The sequence below is a fragment of the Dipodomys spectabilis genome, unplaced genomic scaffold (genome assembly GCF_019054845.1).
Source record: "Dipodomys spectabilis isolate Male_0828 unplaced genomic scaffold, ASM1905484v1 ptg000043l, whole genome shotgun sequence".
Taxonomy (NCBI): domain Eukaryota; kingdom Metazoa; phylum Chordata; class Mammalia; order Rodentia; family Heteromyidae; genus Dipodomys; species Dipodomys spectabilis.
The window spans coordinates 28,759,683-28,771,327 of record NW_024870720.1 but is presented as its reverse complement, the minus strand read 5'-3'; the positions used below and the strand labels follow the sequence as shown (position 1 = coordinate 28,771,327).

Genomic DNA, 11,645 nt, shown 5'->3' with positions numbered 1-11,645 from the left:
TTATTTCTGATTAACAACCACAAAAAGCTGGAAGTGGAGCTGTGGCTCAGGTGGCAGAGAAAATAGCTCAGGGGCAGCACACGTGGCCTAAATTTGAGCTCCAGAATCTGCACACACACACACACACACACACACACAAACACACAGCTGGAAAAGACAGTATTATTCAAATTATTTGACATCACATAAAGAAAAAAAAAGAACAATTTTTTTAAAAAGCTAAGTGATGGACAAAGTCTTAGGAAAAAGGTTTAATAGATAGAGGGTTTTTAGGAGTGAAATCATTCTGTATGATAGTATAATTATTGATACCTGTTATGATACATTTGCCAGTACCTTTAGAACTTTACACATTAAGAATAAAACTTAATGTATATATATATATTTTTTAATTCATGTAGAAGGCTTCTGGTTTTCAGAAAATAATATAGCCTGTTTATGTCAAGATAATCTGTTTTACCAATGTATGAACAACCTCAATGAAAGGGATAGGGGCAAAGTGATGACCTCAGTAGCATGAAGGAACATTAAAACTGAGTGGAGTCTTTAAAACTGAGAAACTGCTTATCAATATTGTACTCTGATCTTTAATAAAGTTGCATGTATATTAACAGTTCTGATAATGTATATGTGCTCCCTAGAATAAAATAGCTAAATGTGTGTTGGATTATAAGAATGATCTGTAAGAAATTTACAGGGAAGAACGGGGAAGAGGAGAGATCTATATTCATATGGATTAAGTTCAATATTTTTGAACTAACGTTTGGTATAATATAGGCACAGAAAAGTATACATAGATGAGTAAATATTCAGGAGTTAGTATGCACACATTTTCAGGATTAGTGAGCATATCTACTCCCTAGATTTCTCTTGCTAATATATTATACGTGTCTATAAATTGATCGATCCATTTATTTCAATAATCTCTAAAGATCCTCTGGATTTCTATAGAATTAAGGGTAATATCCCCTTTTCTATCTCCTCTAAGTCTTGAACTGGCTCTTATTATTGTAAAGTTGATGAACTAGATTGAAGTAGATTTCTCTTAATCCATTCAGTCAATGATATTTTGTTATGATAGCTCAAGCTAACAAATACACCATGAAAGCTCAAGGATACTGACTATCCATTTTAAGGGTTCATTAAAGACTCTCAGGGAGGCCATGCTCATGACCTCTGTGTTTCGAACCAATTACGTTGCAGTAAATAGGATTGACTAGAATGGATAGACTTGGAGTGGAGAGATTCAACGTGAAGTTACTTCAATGGCCCAGCTGAAATCCAAAATCAAAGCAAAAGCATAGGGATGAAGGAAGGAAGACATGTTACCTATGAGAGTGGCTAAGGGGGCTAGAAATAGCAGAGTTGAGAAAGAGGCTCGGTCTGTGATGAAACATAGGTCCTGACTTAGATAGCTGGGTAAATTGTGCATAAAGTAAAATGATAAAATAGAAGGAGCCAGGCACCAGTTGCTCATGGCTGAGTAGGTAGATTGCCCTAGCTGCTCAGGAGACTGAGATCTGAGGATTATGGTTCAAAGCCAGCCTAGGAACAAAAAGTCTATGAGACCCTTATCTTCAGTTAACTCCAAGAAACTGTAAGTGAAGCTGTGGTTCAAGTGGTGGAATGCTAGCCTTGAGCAAAAGAGCTCAGAACAGCACCCAGGCTCTGAGTTCAGGCCATGGTATTAACACAAAAAGAAAGAAAAGGGAGAGAAAGGAAAGAAGGAAGGAAGGAAGGAAGGAAGGAAGGAAGGAAGGAAGGAAGGAAGGAAGGAAGGAAGGAAGGAAGGAAAGAAGGAAAGGGAAGGAAGGAAGGAGGGAGGGAGGACTAGAATAGGAGGGAGGGAGGGAAGGAAGGAAGGGTTTATCAGGCCTGAGTTTATCAGGCAAACTCTGGGGAGAGCTAACTAAATTATAGTGTTTAATTGCCAATGCCTACATTGGCAACAAAAAGAAAGTGCAGCAAATAGACATCAGCCCGGATTAAGATCACTGCACTGGATGTTCCTGTGACAGAGGCCGACAGAGCTGGCAGGGAGCAACAATCAGGATGTCTTAGTGGGCTAATGAGTTAGAGCGAAGAAATGCACCACACCCAAGCCTACACAGAGGCCTGTTTTTCTGGTGATTTTATATGTTAGCACTCCACAGGGCCTAGGTATAACCGAGGTGGAGTTGGGTACTACTACCTGAGGCGGAAATGAAAAAAAATGGAGATAACAATCCTGGCACCAAGGCACTGCTATTAACAGGCTGTCTAACCTTGGGCAAGTCAGTTCCTTTCTCTTGCTCAATGCTGTTCACACACAACATATAGTGAAAATAGAGTGATTGTTACCATGACACCCCGTTAGCCAAATAATACTTGAGGGACTGAGGAAATGACTCTTGGAGGCAGTAACATATAAAGTAATAGTGGAAGCGCAGGTAAAAGTTAACCACATGGATGGACTAAAGATTGAGAAGATGAAAGAAGTTCCAGTTAGAGCAAACAGTACATGCAGACAACCTCCCCATTAATAACTAGGCTAAAGACTTAAAGAGAGATTTCTCTGAAGAGGAAAATAAGAATGGCCAATAGAAATGCTCAACATGAAGAAATGCTCAACATCTCTGCCATAAAAGAAATACAAATCAAACCAACATTGAGATACCACCTCACTCCAGTTAGAATGGCTATAATCAAGAACTCTAATAATAACAGATGCTGGAGGGGATGTAGACAGAAGGGAACCCTACTGCATTGTTGGTGGGAGTGTAAATTTGTTCATCCACTCTGGAAAGCAGTATGAAGGTTCCTCAAAAGACTCCACATAGAGCTCCCCTATGACCCAGCAATCCCACTTTTGGGCATTTATCCACATGATTACAAACAAGACCATACTAAAGCTACCAGCACAACTATGTTTATTGCAGCATTATTTACCAGAGCTAAGATATGGAACCAACTCAGATGCCCCTCTAAATCTATGGATCAAGAAAATGTGATATATATGTTTACTTGAAAATTACTTTTAAATAGACATTGGGAACAAGAACAATAGGCATTCATAAGCATCATGTTATTTCAGATTGCTTTTTTCCCACAAAGATTAGAGCCAAAGCTGGGTACTGGTGGTTTATGTCTGTAATTCTAGCTACTCAGGAGGCTGCGATATGAGGATTGTTGTTTCAAGCTAGTTCAGGCATGAAAGTCCTTGAGACTCTTATCACATTAACTACCCCCCCCCCCACACACACACACAATCCCGAGACTCAGGCTCAAGTGGTAAAAAGCACTAGCCTTAAGCACAGAAGTTCGCTCTCCCCCTTTCTCTGTCTTTGTCTCTGTCTCTGTCTCTCTGTATCTCTCTGTTTCTCTGTCTCTCTGTCTCTGTCTCTCTGTCTCTGTCTCTCTCTTTCTCACACACACACACACACACACACTCTCATACAAGTTAGAGAAGGAACTCTATTATCATGCTAATTGAAATGGACCTTTGGGAAATTTAGTTGTTCTCTCTCTACCTAGCTTTGAATTAGCATTCTCAATGGCCCAAGAGTTAAAGCCTGAGGCACTTATGAGCAAGTGCAAATAGTTCATAAGCTTGTGAAAAGAGTCTCATCTTCATGCATAAAAATGAAAATGGACATGAATACCATACAATAACATTATATCGAGTCCTTTGATAACAATTGGAAAAATCTGACAGGACTTCTAAAGAATGACCGGGAGGTGGCGGTAGAGGGACTTCCTTGAATTGCTTTTGGAAAATTAGTAAATTAGAAAATTTTTGGTAAAATTTAAAAATTAGAAAATTTTTAGTAAATTAGTACAACCGTTTAAACGGAAAACTGTATGTTATTTAGTGAATCAGACATCCATACCTTGTAAGCCAGTAATTCTACTTTTACATATTTATCTTTGAGGATGTAATCGACATCAGTACAAGGGTGTAAGCAACTCAAATGTCCATCCAGCTGTGGATCAGATAAATCAGCATTGATGTTGTCATAAGGATAACCTACAAAAGTGATGAAGACTTGGAAGTTTTGTAAAAATGGATCAGCCTTTGATAGAATCCGTAAACATGCACCTGACTGAATCAAGTCAAATTTCTGTAGCAGTTTCTCATTTGACCAGGGATCAAAAGCAAACAGAAGTAAGGAATTGTTTAGAATCTCAGTCATAGAAACAAATGGGAAATTGTGAACAGTGAATTCAAGATCAGAGTGAAAGTTGGGGAATGTAACAAAAACAGTATTTGGCTAAAATTCTTTTTATTAAGTTGTTCCTAGTTAATTTATTATGCAAAAGTAGAAGGATGAGAGCTGGGATAGTGTAAGAGAGTGTGTCTGGTTACACAGGTAATGGCCATGTCTTGAAGTGGGAAATGCACATCATTATTTTGTTACTCTTCCTAGAAGTGCATGCCAAATTATGTGTGTGTGTGTGTGTGTGTGTGTGTGTGTGTGTACATATATATATATATATATATATACACCTGTGCATATCATAGATGTATGTATACATAAAATGTTTTATTTGATCTTTTATATAATTCATGTAAAACAGGCTTATATCTTAATACAACATGTGTTTATATAGTCTCTCATGTTTGTGAAGTTTTGTGCAATTAGAGAAACTTTAACTCTGAAAAGTCATGTTGCATGAGGTTTTGTTTTGGGTCTTTTTTGTTTAGTTTTGTGGAGCTAGTCACAGGCCTGCATTTCCTTGGCTTGTTTGTTCATGGCTAGGGCCACAGCTCCTCCTCTGGGTTTTGCTAGTTAATTGGACATAAAGTCTCAAAGACTTTTTTTTACCTAGGCTGGTCTCAAACCATGATCCCTCTAGTCTTAATCTCCTAAATAGCTAGGATTACAGGTATGAGCCACCAGTACCCAGTGACATCTTTTTAATATCTTCTATCTAAGTTCATAAGATTTCTGAATTACTTGCTCTCATTGATCAACATGTGTTATTGCTTAAATTGTAGATGCTCATGGAGTCAAAATTAATTCCCATTCTAATGGATACTTTATTCATATTACCATATCAGACTGCTTTTTTAAGGTTTCTGAAAGTTTCTATAATGGGAGCCTTAAACATTGAAGTTTGTTTTCTTCTGCATAATAAAAGAATGCCCTAGACCTCAGACTCCTATATTCATAGTTGAGTGAAGTTTGTAAGTATTTTACTTCTAAAAACAACAATGTAAATGTCCTTAATTTCTTCTGTTTTTTGTACTTACACAGTTTCTTTTGTTATTTCAGTCACAGCAAGAAACATTCATTACCAGGCTAGGTATGTTAGTATAGTCCTGCAATCCCAGATACTCAGGAAAGAAAAAGAGAGCAGACCATTGGGGCAAAAAGTTAGCAAAGCATCATCTCAACCAATAAACCAGCTGGGTATGGTGTGGCATATCTGTAATCCTAGTTCAATGGAAGGAATGAAACTAGAGGCTGGCCACAAGCAAAGCCACAGTAGCCTATTGGAAAATAACTAAAGCAGGAAAACAAGCAAGAAAGAGAGGAAAGAACAAATGGAAAGAAGGAAGGAAAGGTGGGTGAAGGAGAAAAAGAAGGAGGAGAGAGAAAAAAATCTCAAGTATAAACTAGGTATTGTCAATGAATTTGGGAGAAGTAAACTATGTCTGAATATTGCAATTCTTAACCATCATCAGCTGTATGAGGTAAGTATAGTTGAAATTCTTAGTGAAGATAAACAGTCCATTGCAAAATTGTTTAATACTTGGAGTCAATTTGGTAAGTTCCAATATTGTATTAACATTCAAATCTTGATATCAATAGCCATATAAATTATGAAATATCAATTGTTTGCTAATACTATCTTAATATAATAATGAATATGCATTTATTAACCTGAAACTATAAAATAATATTAGATATACCAGAACAAATATTGATTCCCTACAGGCTTTTATTATCACCAAGACAATAACTTTACATAAGTATAAAAGAAATGCTTGAGTCCAGTGAAAATTTTTTAAATGATCATTAGATGTTAGATCTCCTCCCATGTACTAATAAACACTTTAGACTTAATTGGAGTAACAATTCCTACTGCATTTCTTACTAGAGGTGATAGTAAGAAATACAGATCTTTGTACTGAGGATTTCAAAGTAATTAAATATATTTGTTTCTATTTCTCTATGGACTTTGGTGCTTAACAACCTGAGGGCATTATGACTTTCTTTAACTTCAGACTTCATGTCTCTTACTTAAAGTAGGGTAGCCATGTCTCTTTGGTTTTCTTTTATTTTTAAAGAAATGTCCCAGTAGGCCAAAGGAAAGAAGAAATTATGTGAGCAGAGAGCAGAAAAGTGTTTTTTGTTTTGTGGGGGGAGGATGGAAGGAGGGATCCATGGCTTCTGTTTCCTGATCTCTCTGGATTGGCAATGTACCGGGCTCAAGAGTAGCTTTTATTCCCTTCTCCCTCCTTGTGGAAGAAGAAAAGGAGAAGTCAGTTTGGTCTGAGTCAATAAGGAAGTAGAATTTACTTCTCCAGTTTGTTTTACTTGGAAGGGATGAAAAATCCCAAACATTACATTTGTCAATAAAGGTATGAACATTTTTTTCATAGTATTTCCTGGAGGTGGAGCTATAGACTTTTGCAGGCTCAAGGATATTTGCAATTAGTCATCATTTAAAAAAAGTTTTTCCTGAAAAAGAAATATTGGTGTCTCTTTAAAGAAAAAAAAATCTAGAAAATGAACTGTATAACTTGTGTGTGGGGATGGAAGGGAGTGAGGAAAAGGGGTGATATTGTCCAAAAGAAATGTACTCAATATGTGGTTTATATGACTGTATATAACCTTTATAAAAACAGCAAAAAAATTGAAAAATTATAGTGACGAATGCAAATCAGAAATAGCACTATTATATCTCTTTTATGGAAGAATAAAGTTTAAATGTATCAAAAGTTGACCTTCAGATCAGTTACAAGCTGTTCCCATATCCACTCAGTCCATTGTACCCTAGGCTCTTAATTACCTTGTGAACTAGCTGCATCTCCTTTTCTTCTTTCCTTCTGGGAACCAAGTTGTTAAGTTCTGGGAGTATCTACTTTCCATACTTTAAAATTTGATCTTGAGTGACTGTGAGAAGAATTGTGACCAATGACACATTTCTTATTAAATACTTTACAGTAACTAAGTCTGTTATACCTCTTGCTGGTCAAGACCTTGAGACAAAGTACTGAAAGTCACATTGATGGCTCTGCTCTGGAAACCAGCCTCTCCACTGAAGAGCTAAGAGAAAGAAGATAAAGAACAGTGCTCTGCTTAGAAAGCAGAAGGAGGAGAGAGGGCATCTCCCCTCCTAAAAGGGTCTCCAAGAGAACAGATCACACCTGTGTCTTAGTTTTATGTTTGCTTGGGTCCTATTTTGTTTCATTGTGGACAGTGTCTCACTATGGAGCCCAGGCTGGCCTCAAATTCACAACCTCCTTCACGCTCCAAATGTTGGAATTACAGGCAAACATCAACTTGCCCTCTTCAAAAACTAGACAGAAATCCACTCACTCCCCACGTAGACCACCTCTCAATGCCTAAGGCTTCATCTCTTTTGACCTGTAAATAACTAGAAGGAGCACCCCTATCTCCCTATCCCTGGGACTTAATCTAGAGACTTAGTGCAAGTTGCCACTTTCCTTTGGGGGCAGGATTAGAGGCATTGGGAAAATCTACAATCAAGAGCAATTATCTGTACAAAGGGCAGTGGATTTAATCCTCCTGGTTTGCAAAGGTAACTTTTCCCTGCTAAATCCTTGGAAGTTTTATCTCCCATAGCTGAAAGCACAGATGCCCCTTTAAGCTTACAGAGTTGCTACTGGCTAACTTTCCTACAGAACTTCCGGAATGACTTGCATTTGTTTATCTCTGGACAATGTAAACACATTTTCCCATCCTTTTTCACTCATTTAGAAGCAAATCCTGTCAAAGGAAGAGTCTGGTATACTTTCTCTTCAGAGGAAGAGGCACATCTCCTTCAGTGTGGTTGGTTCCTGCCTGCAGCTCTGGGGCTGTGCGTGGGGTGGATCAGCCCTCCTTCCTGCCATAGACTAAGCTTCAGAGTCGAAAAATAGGTCAGACTCAAAAGCTCCCCTCCCACATCCACATTCCCTCTCCTCTTTCTGCAAGTGGACAGACTTCCCTCCTTTTCTGGGTTGGAGTGTTTTCCACACAATTCAGACCTTTTTCTACCATGAGATGGCAGCCTTGTCTTCTGTTGGGGAGGCCCCGTGTGCTTCTGCAATTTAAGTTCAAATGGACAGGCTGCCACTGCATCTAAAATAGTGCCACTTTGGAAACCATCAAAACGACATTAAATTCAGTGATTGGTGGTGGTCCCTGAAGTTTAGAAAATGAAGGCCTTTTCAGCTACTGCCTTACTTATATAGATCTCTTTCCTGCTTATTATTATTATTATTAATTGCACTATTTATGTTCTGGAACAGAATCCACTTTATTCCAATTCAACTCTCAACTTCATTAAGAGGAAGCAGAATTAAGTGGCAAATATGATTGAAAACATTTAGTAATTTACCTGAAAATCTCTTTTAAAATAACTATTAAATTTTTTTATTATGAAAATACTGTACAGAAGGATTACAATTACATGGGCAAGATAATGAGTACATTTCTTATCAAGCATTGTAGCCTCCTCCTTTGTTTCCCCTTCCCATCCCATCCTCCCCACTCCTCCACCCAATCCTCCTCCCCCCCACCATCAAAGTTGTAAAGTTTGTTTTCAACATCACGACCTGTACATCTCTTGTTGCAGTGGGTCCACCTGTATCCCTATTTAAACGATTTGTTTTTTCCCTTCCCCTCCACAAATTATAACAACATCAAATACAGTGAAAGCAGGGGTTATACCATGGGAGGGGGGACATACAAAGCAACAAAGAAATAATCTTATAAATGTGTTAGAAACAATCGCATGAAAGAAGAAAAAAAACATTTGAATACATATCTTAGGTTCATTTCCCTAACATCACGTTATCTGACCTTTTCTGCTTGACTCAGACATATATTAGTTATTGCAAATAAGGGAAACCATGGGACCTATGTTTCTTTGGGCCTGGCTTACTTCACTTAATAAAATTTTTTCCAAGTCTTTCCATTTCCTAACAAATGGGGCAATGTCATTCTTTCTGATGGAGGCATAGAGTTCCATTGTGTATATATACCACATTTTCTTGATCCATTCATCTACTGAGGGGCATCTGGGTTGGTTCCATATCTTAGCTATGGTAAATAATGCTGCAATAAACATGGTTGTGCTGGTAGCTTTAGTGTGGTCTTGTTTGTGTATTAATTTTTTTTAAAAAAGATTCAAGTTCTAGAATTAAATAGGAAAGTGGTTCAAATAAAACATGATTAACACATTATGTAAAGTTAGGTTGCTTAAAGTGGGGACCACTCAGACTCTGAAAAAAAAAACATTAAACACACCTTTTGAGAGAAATAAGGGAAGTGCCAGCTAGGGACAGTAGGTATTATGGTCTAAGGTCTGCTACGGGTTCCTGAAATCTAGTATCCCAGAGGAACAAAGAGTTGAAACACACAGAGTAATTTTCTTCAAGCAAAGTATGTTTATTTTGTGAACAGCTTTATTTTTTACATTATTCAAAATAATACATTAATAAATAAATATCTCAACTCCAAGACATGGAGGACATTGTGTTATTATTGCTATGGAAGGCATTGTGCCTTACAAAGAAGACATAAAATGTCCAAGGGATAAATCGAACACCAGAATTCTTAAAAGTTCAGCATCAGAAACGCTGACCACATACTGGGAAAGTATTACAATAAGTGGCAGCTGACATTCTCCTAAACAGTTATCAAAAAAATAGTGTACACACACACACACACACACACACACATACACACAGTGATCTGACTACATGCATCTGGCTCTTTCCCTACTGATCTTCAGTGTTCACCACAGGGGCTTACCACTGTCCACTGCCCAACCCTCCCCTCCAAAACTTAACACACTAACAACATCTTACATCTATCACTTCCAAAGAAATAACAAGGAAAATAAAAAGTCATCACCCTCCAATTAAATATCACCCTCCTTCAGGACTGAAATATCTGATTGAGCATTTCAAAAAAGAAATGACCATCTATGACAGATATCAAGCCCTACAGTGTATCACCAAACACATTCATGTCTTTAAATATCACAATAAATAGGACTCCAAAAGCATCAATTAAATAAATAAATACAGATATAAATAAACAGAAAAGCTCTCATAAATAAACACATCAGACACCGATGGTTCAGCTATCTCCAGACAGAGCTTGCTTCTCTCTCTCTTCACTTTGATCTTTCTTCAGAGGATGAACAGAAGCAGAGAATTTTCCAAATCAATTGCTGTTGTCTCTGTGTTGAAAAAATGGTTGCTGTTAGTAGATATCCCCAAATAGATGGAGCAGCCCTTTCTCCCACCTTAATATAGATATCTCCACATAGAGTCATCCCCTAGCTCCACCTGACTATGGAGCAAACCCACCAGGCTTTGGATGCTGTGTAATTAGGGGGTCAAAATTCTCTCAGCATCCAACATCCCCAACAATATTGCACAGGTATAAAGCTGAATGTGTGTGACCTCACTGAAGCTTCAGAGTAGCCTTGAACGATGACTACTTTCCCATTGAATGACAGGACGAGTTAGAAGGGAAACGTAGATTTCAACTCAGAAGGATCTTAATACAAAGCCCCTGATCCTCCTCAGAAAGATGTAGAGGAACATTGGCATCAAACCAGGGGTTCCACTTTTCAGGTCTGAGGCTCCTAAGAGACTGAGGTAAATATTGCACCCCAATAGGTAGAAGGCTTGCATTCCTAGACAATTCTACCTGATGTTTCAAGGACACATAGTGGTCCATTTAAATGTCTATCTGGCACTGGAGTGCATTAGTGATCTTAATAGCAAGATGAATCGTGATTGCTAGTCCCTCGTTAGTCCTGAGTTTCTTTGGACACGGGCCAGCCTGAGCCTCGTGACTGCAGTCCCACGTGCAAATAGAACCCCGACTCACTTGTTCAACAGCTTCTGGATGATTTTCTTCACTATGGGGGCTTCAGGGTTGAGACAAACTTGCTGTCCATTCTTGAGAGTGGCTCTGCAGAGAGAAAGCGGGGAGCAGAGTGAGAGGCAGGAGTTGGGTCTGGGGTCAAGGGTGGGGTGATGGAGAGGGTCTGGTGACTCAGTAGCCACAGAGGACAGGGAAGAACTTACACGACTTCGGTTTGGGCGCAGTGGGGTCCGGCGACCGTCACCTTCACGCTTTGAATATTCTTGGGGTGAATCCCTTGCAGGGTTTGCAGGCACTGGCAGCGCAGTTCACTAGCCAAGGGCGCCCCTGCGGGGAGGAGAGACCAGGTTAGCGAGGGCTGTCCTGGAGCTGGGCGCCCTCCCAGCTCTGTCCTTCCGTGGGACCATAGAGTGAGGACCTCACCTGCAGTGCATTGGCTCCTGGTCAGCAGGAGCAGCAGCAGCAGCAGCGGTGCGACTCTGAGTTGCTGCTGCGCAGCGCGGGCAGAGAGGGAGGCAATGCGGGCCATCACGGAGCTGAGCAAGAGGATGATCGCAGAGCCTGGAGCTGGAGAGCTGATGGTGA

General features: G+C 39.1%; 1 protein-coding gene across 1 annotated transcript; it reads right to left on the bottom strand.

Annotated features, from left to right (window-relative positions):
* Positions 1-9,600: 9,600 nt before the first annotated feature.
* On the bottom strand, positions 9,601-11,645 carry LOC122106718 (permeability factor 2-like). Its single transcript, XM_042678219.1, has 4 exons — positions 11,484-11,645; positions 11,264-11,387; positions 11,064-11,147; positions 9,601-10,404 (listed from the first exon to the last, which is right to left on the bottom strand). Exons 1-4 carry the CDS (start codon positions 11,587-11,589, stop codon positions 10,389-10,391), a joined length of 330 nt encoding a protein of 109 aa, XP_042534153.1. The 5' UTR covers positions 11,590-11,645; the 3' UTR covers positions 9,601-10,388.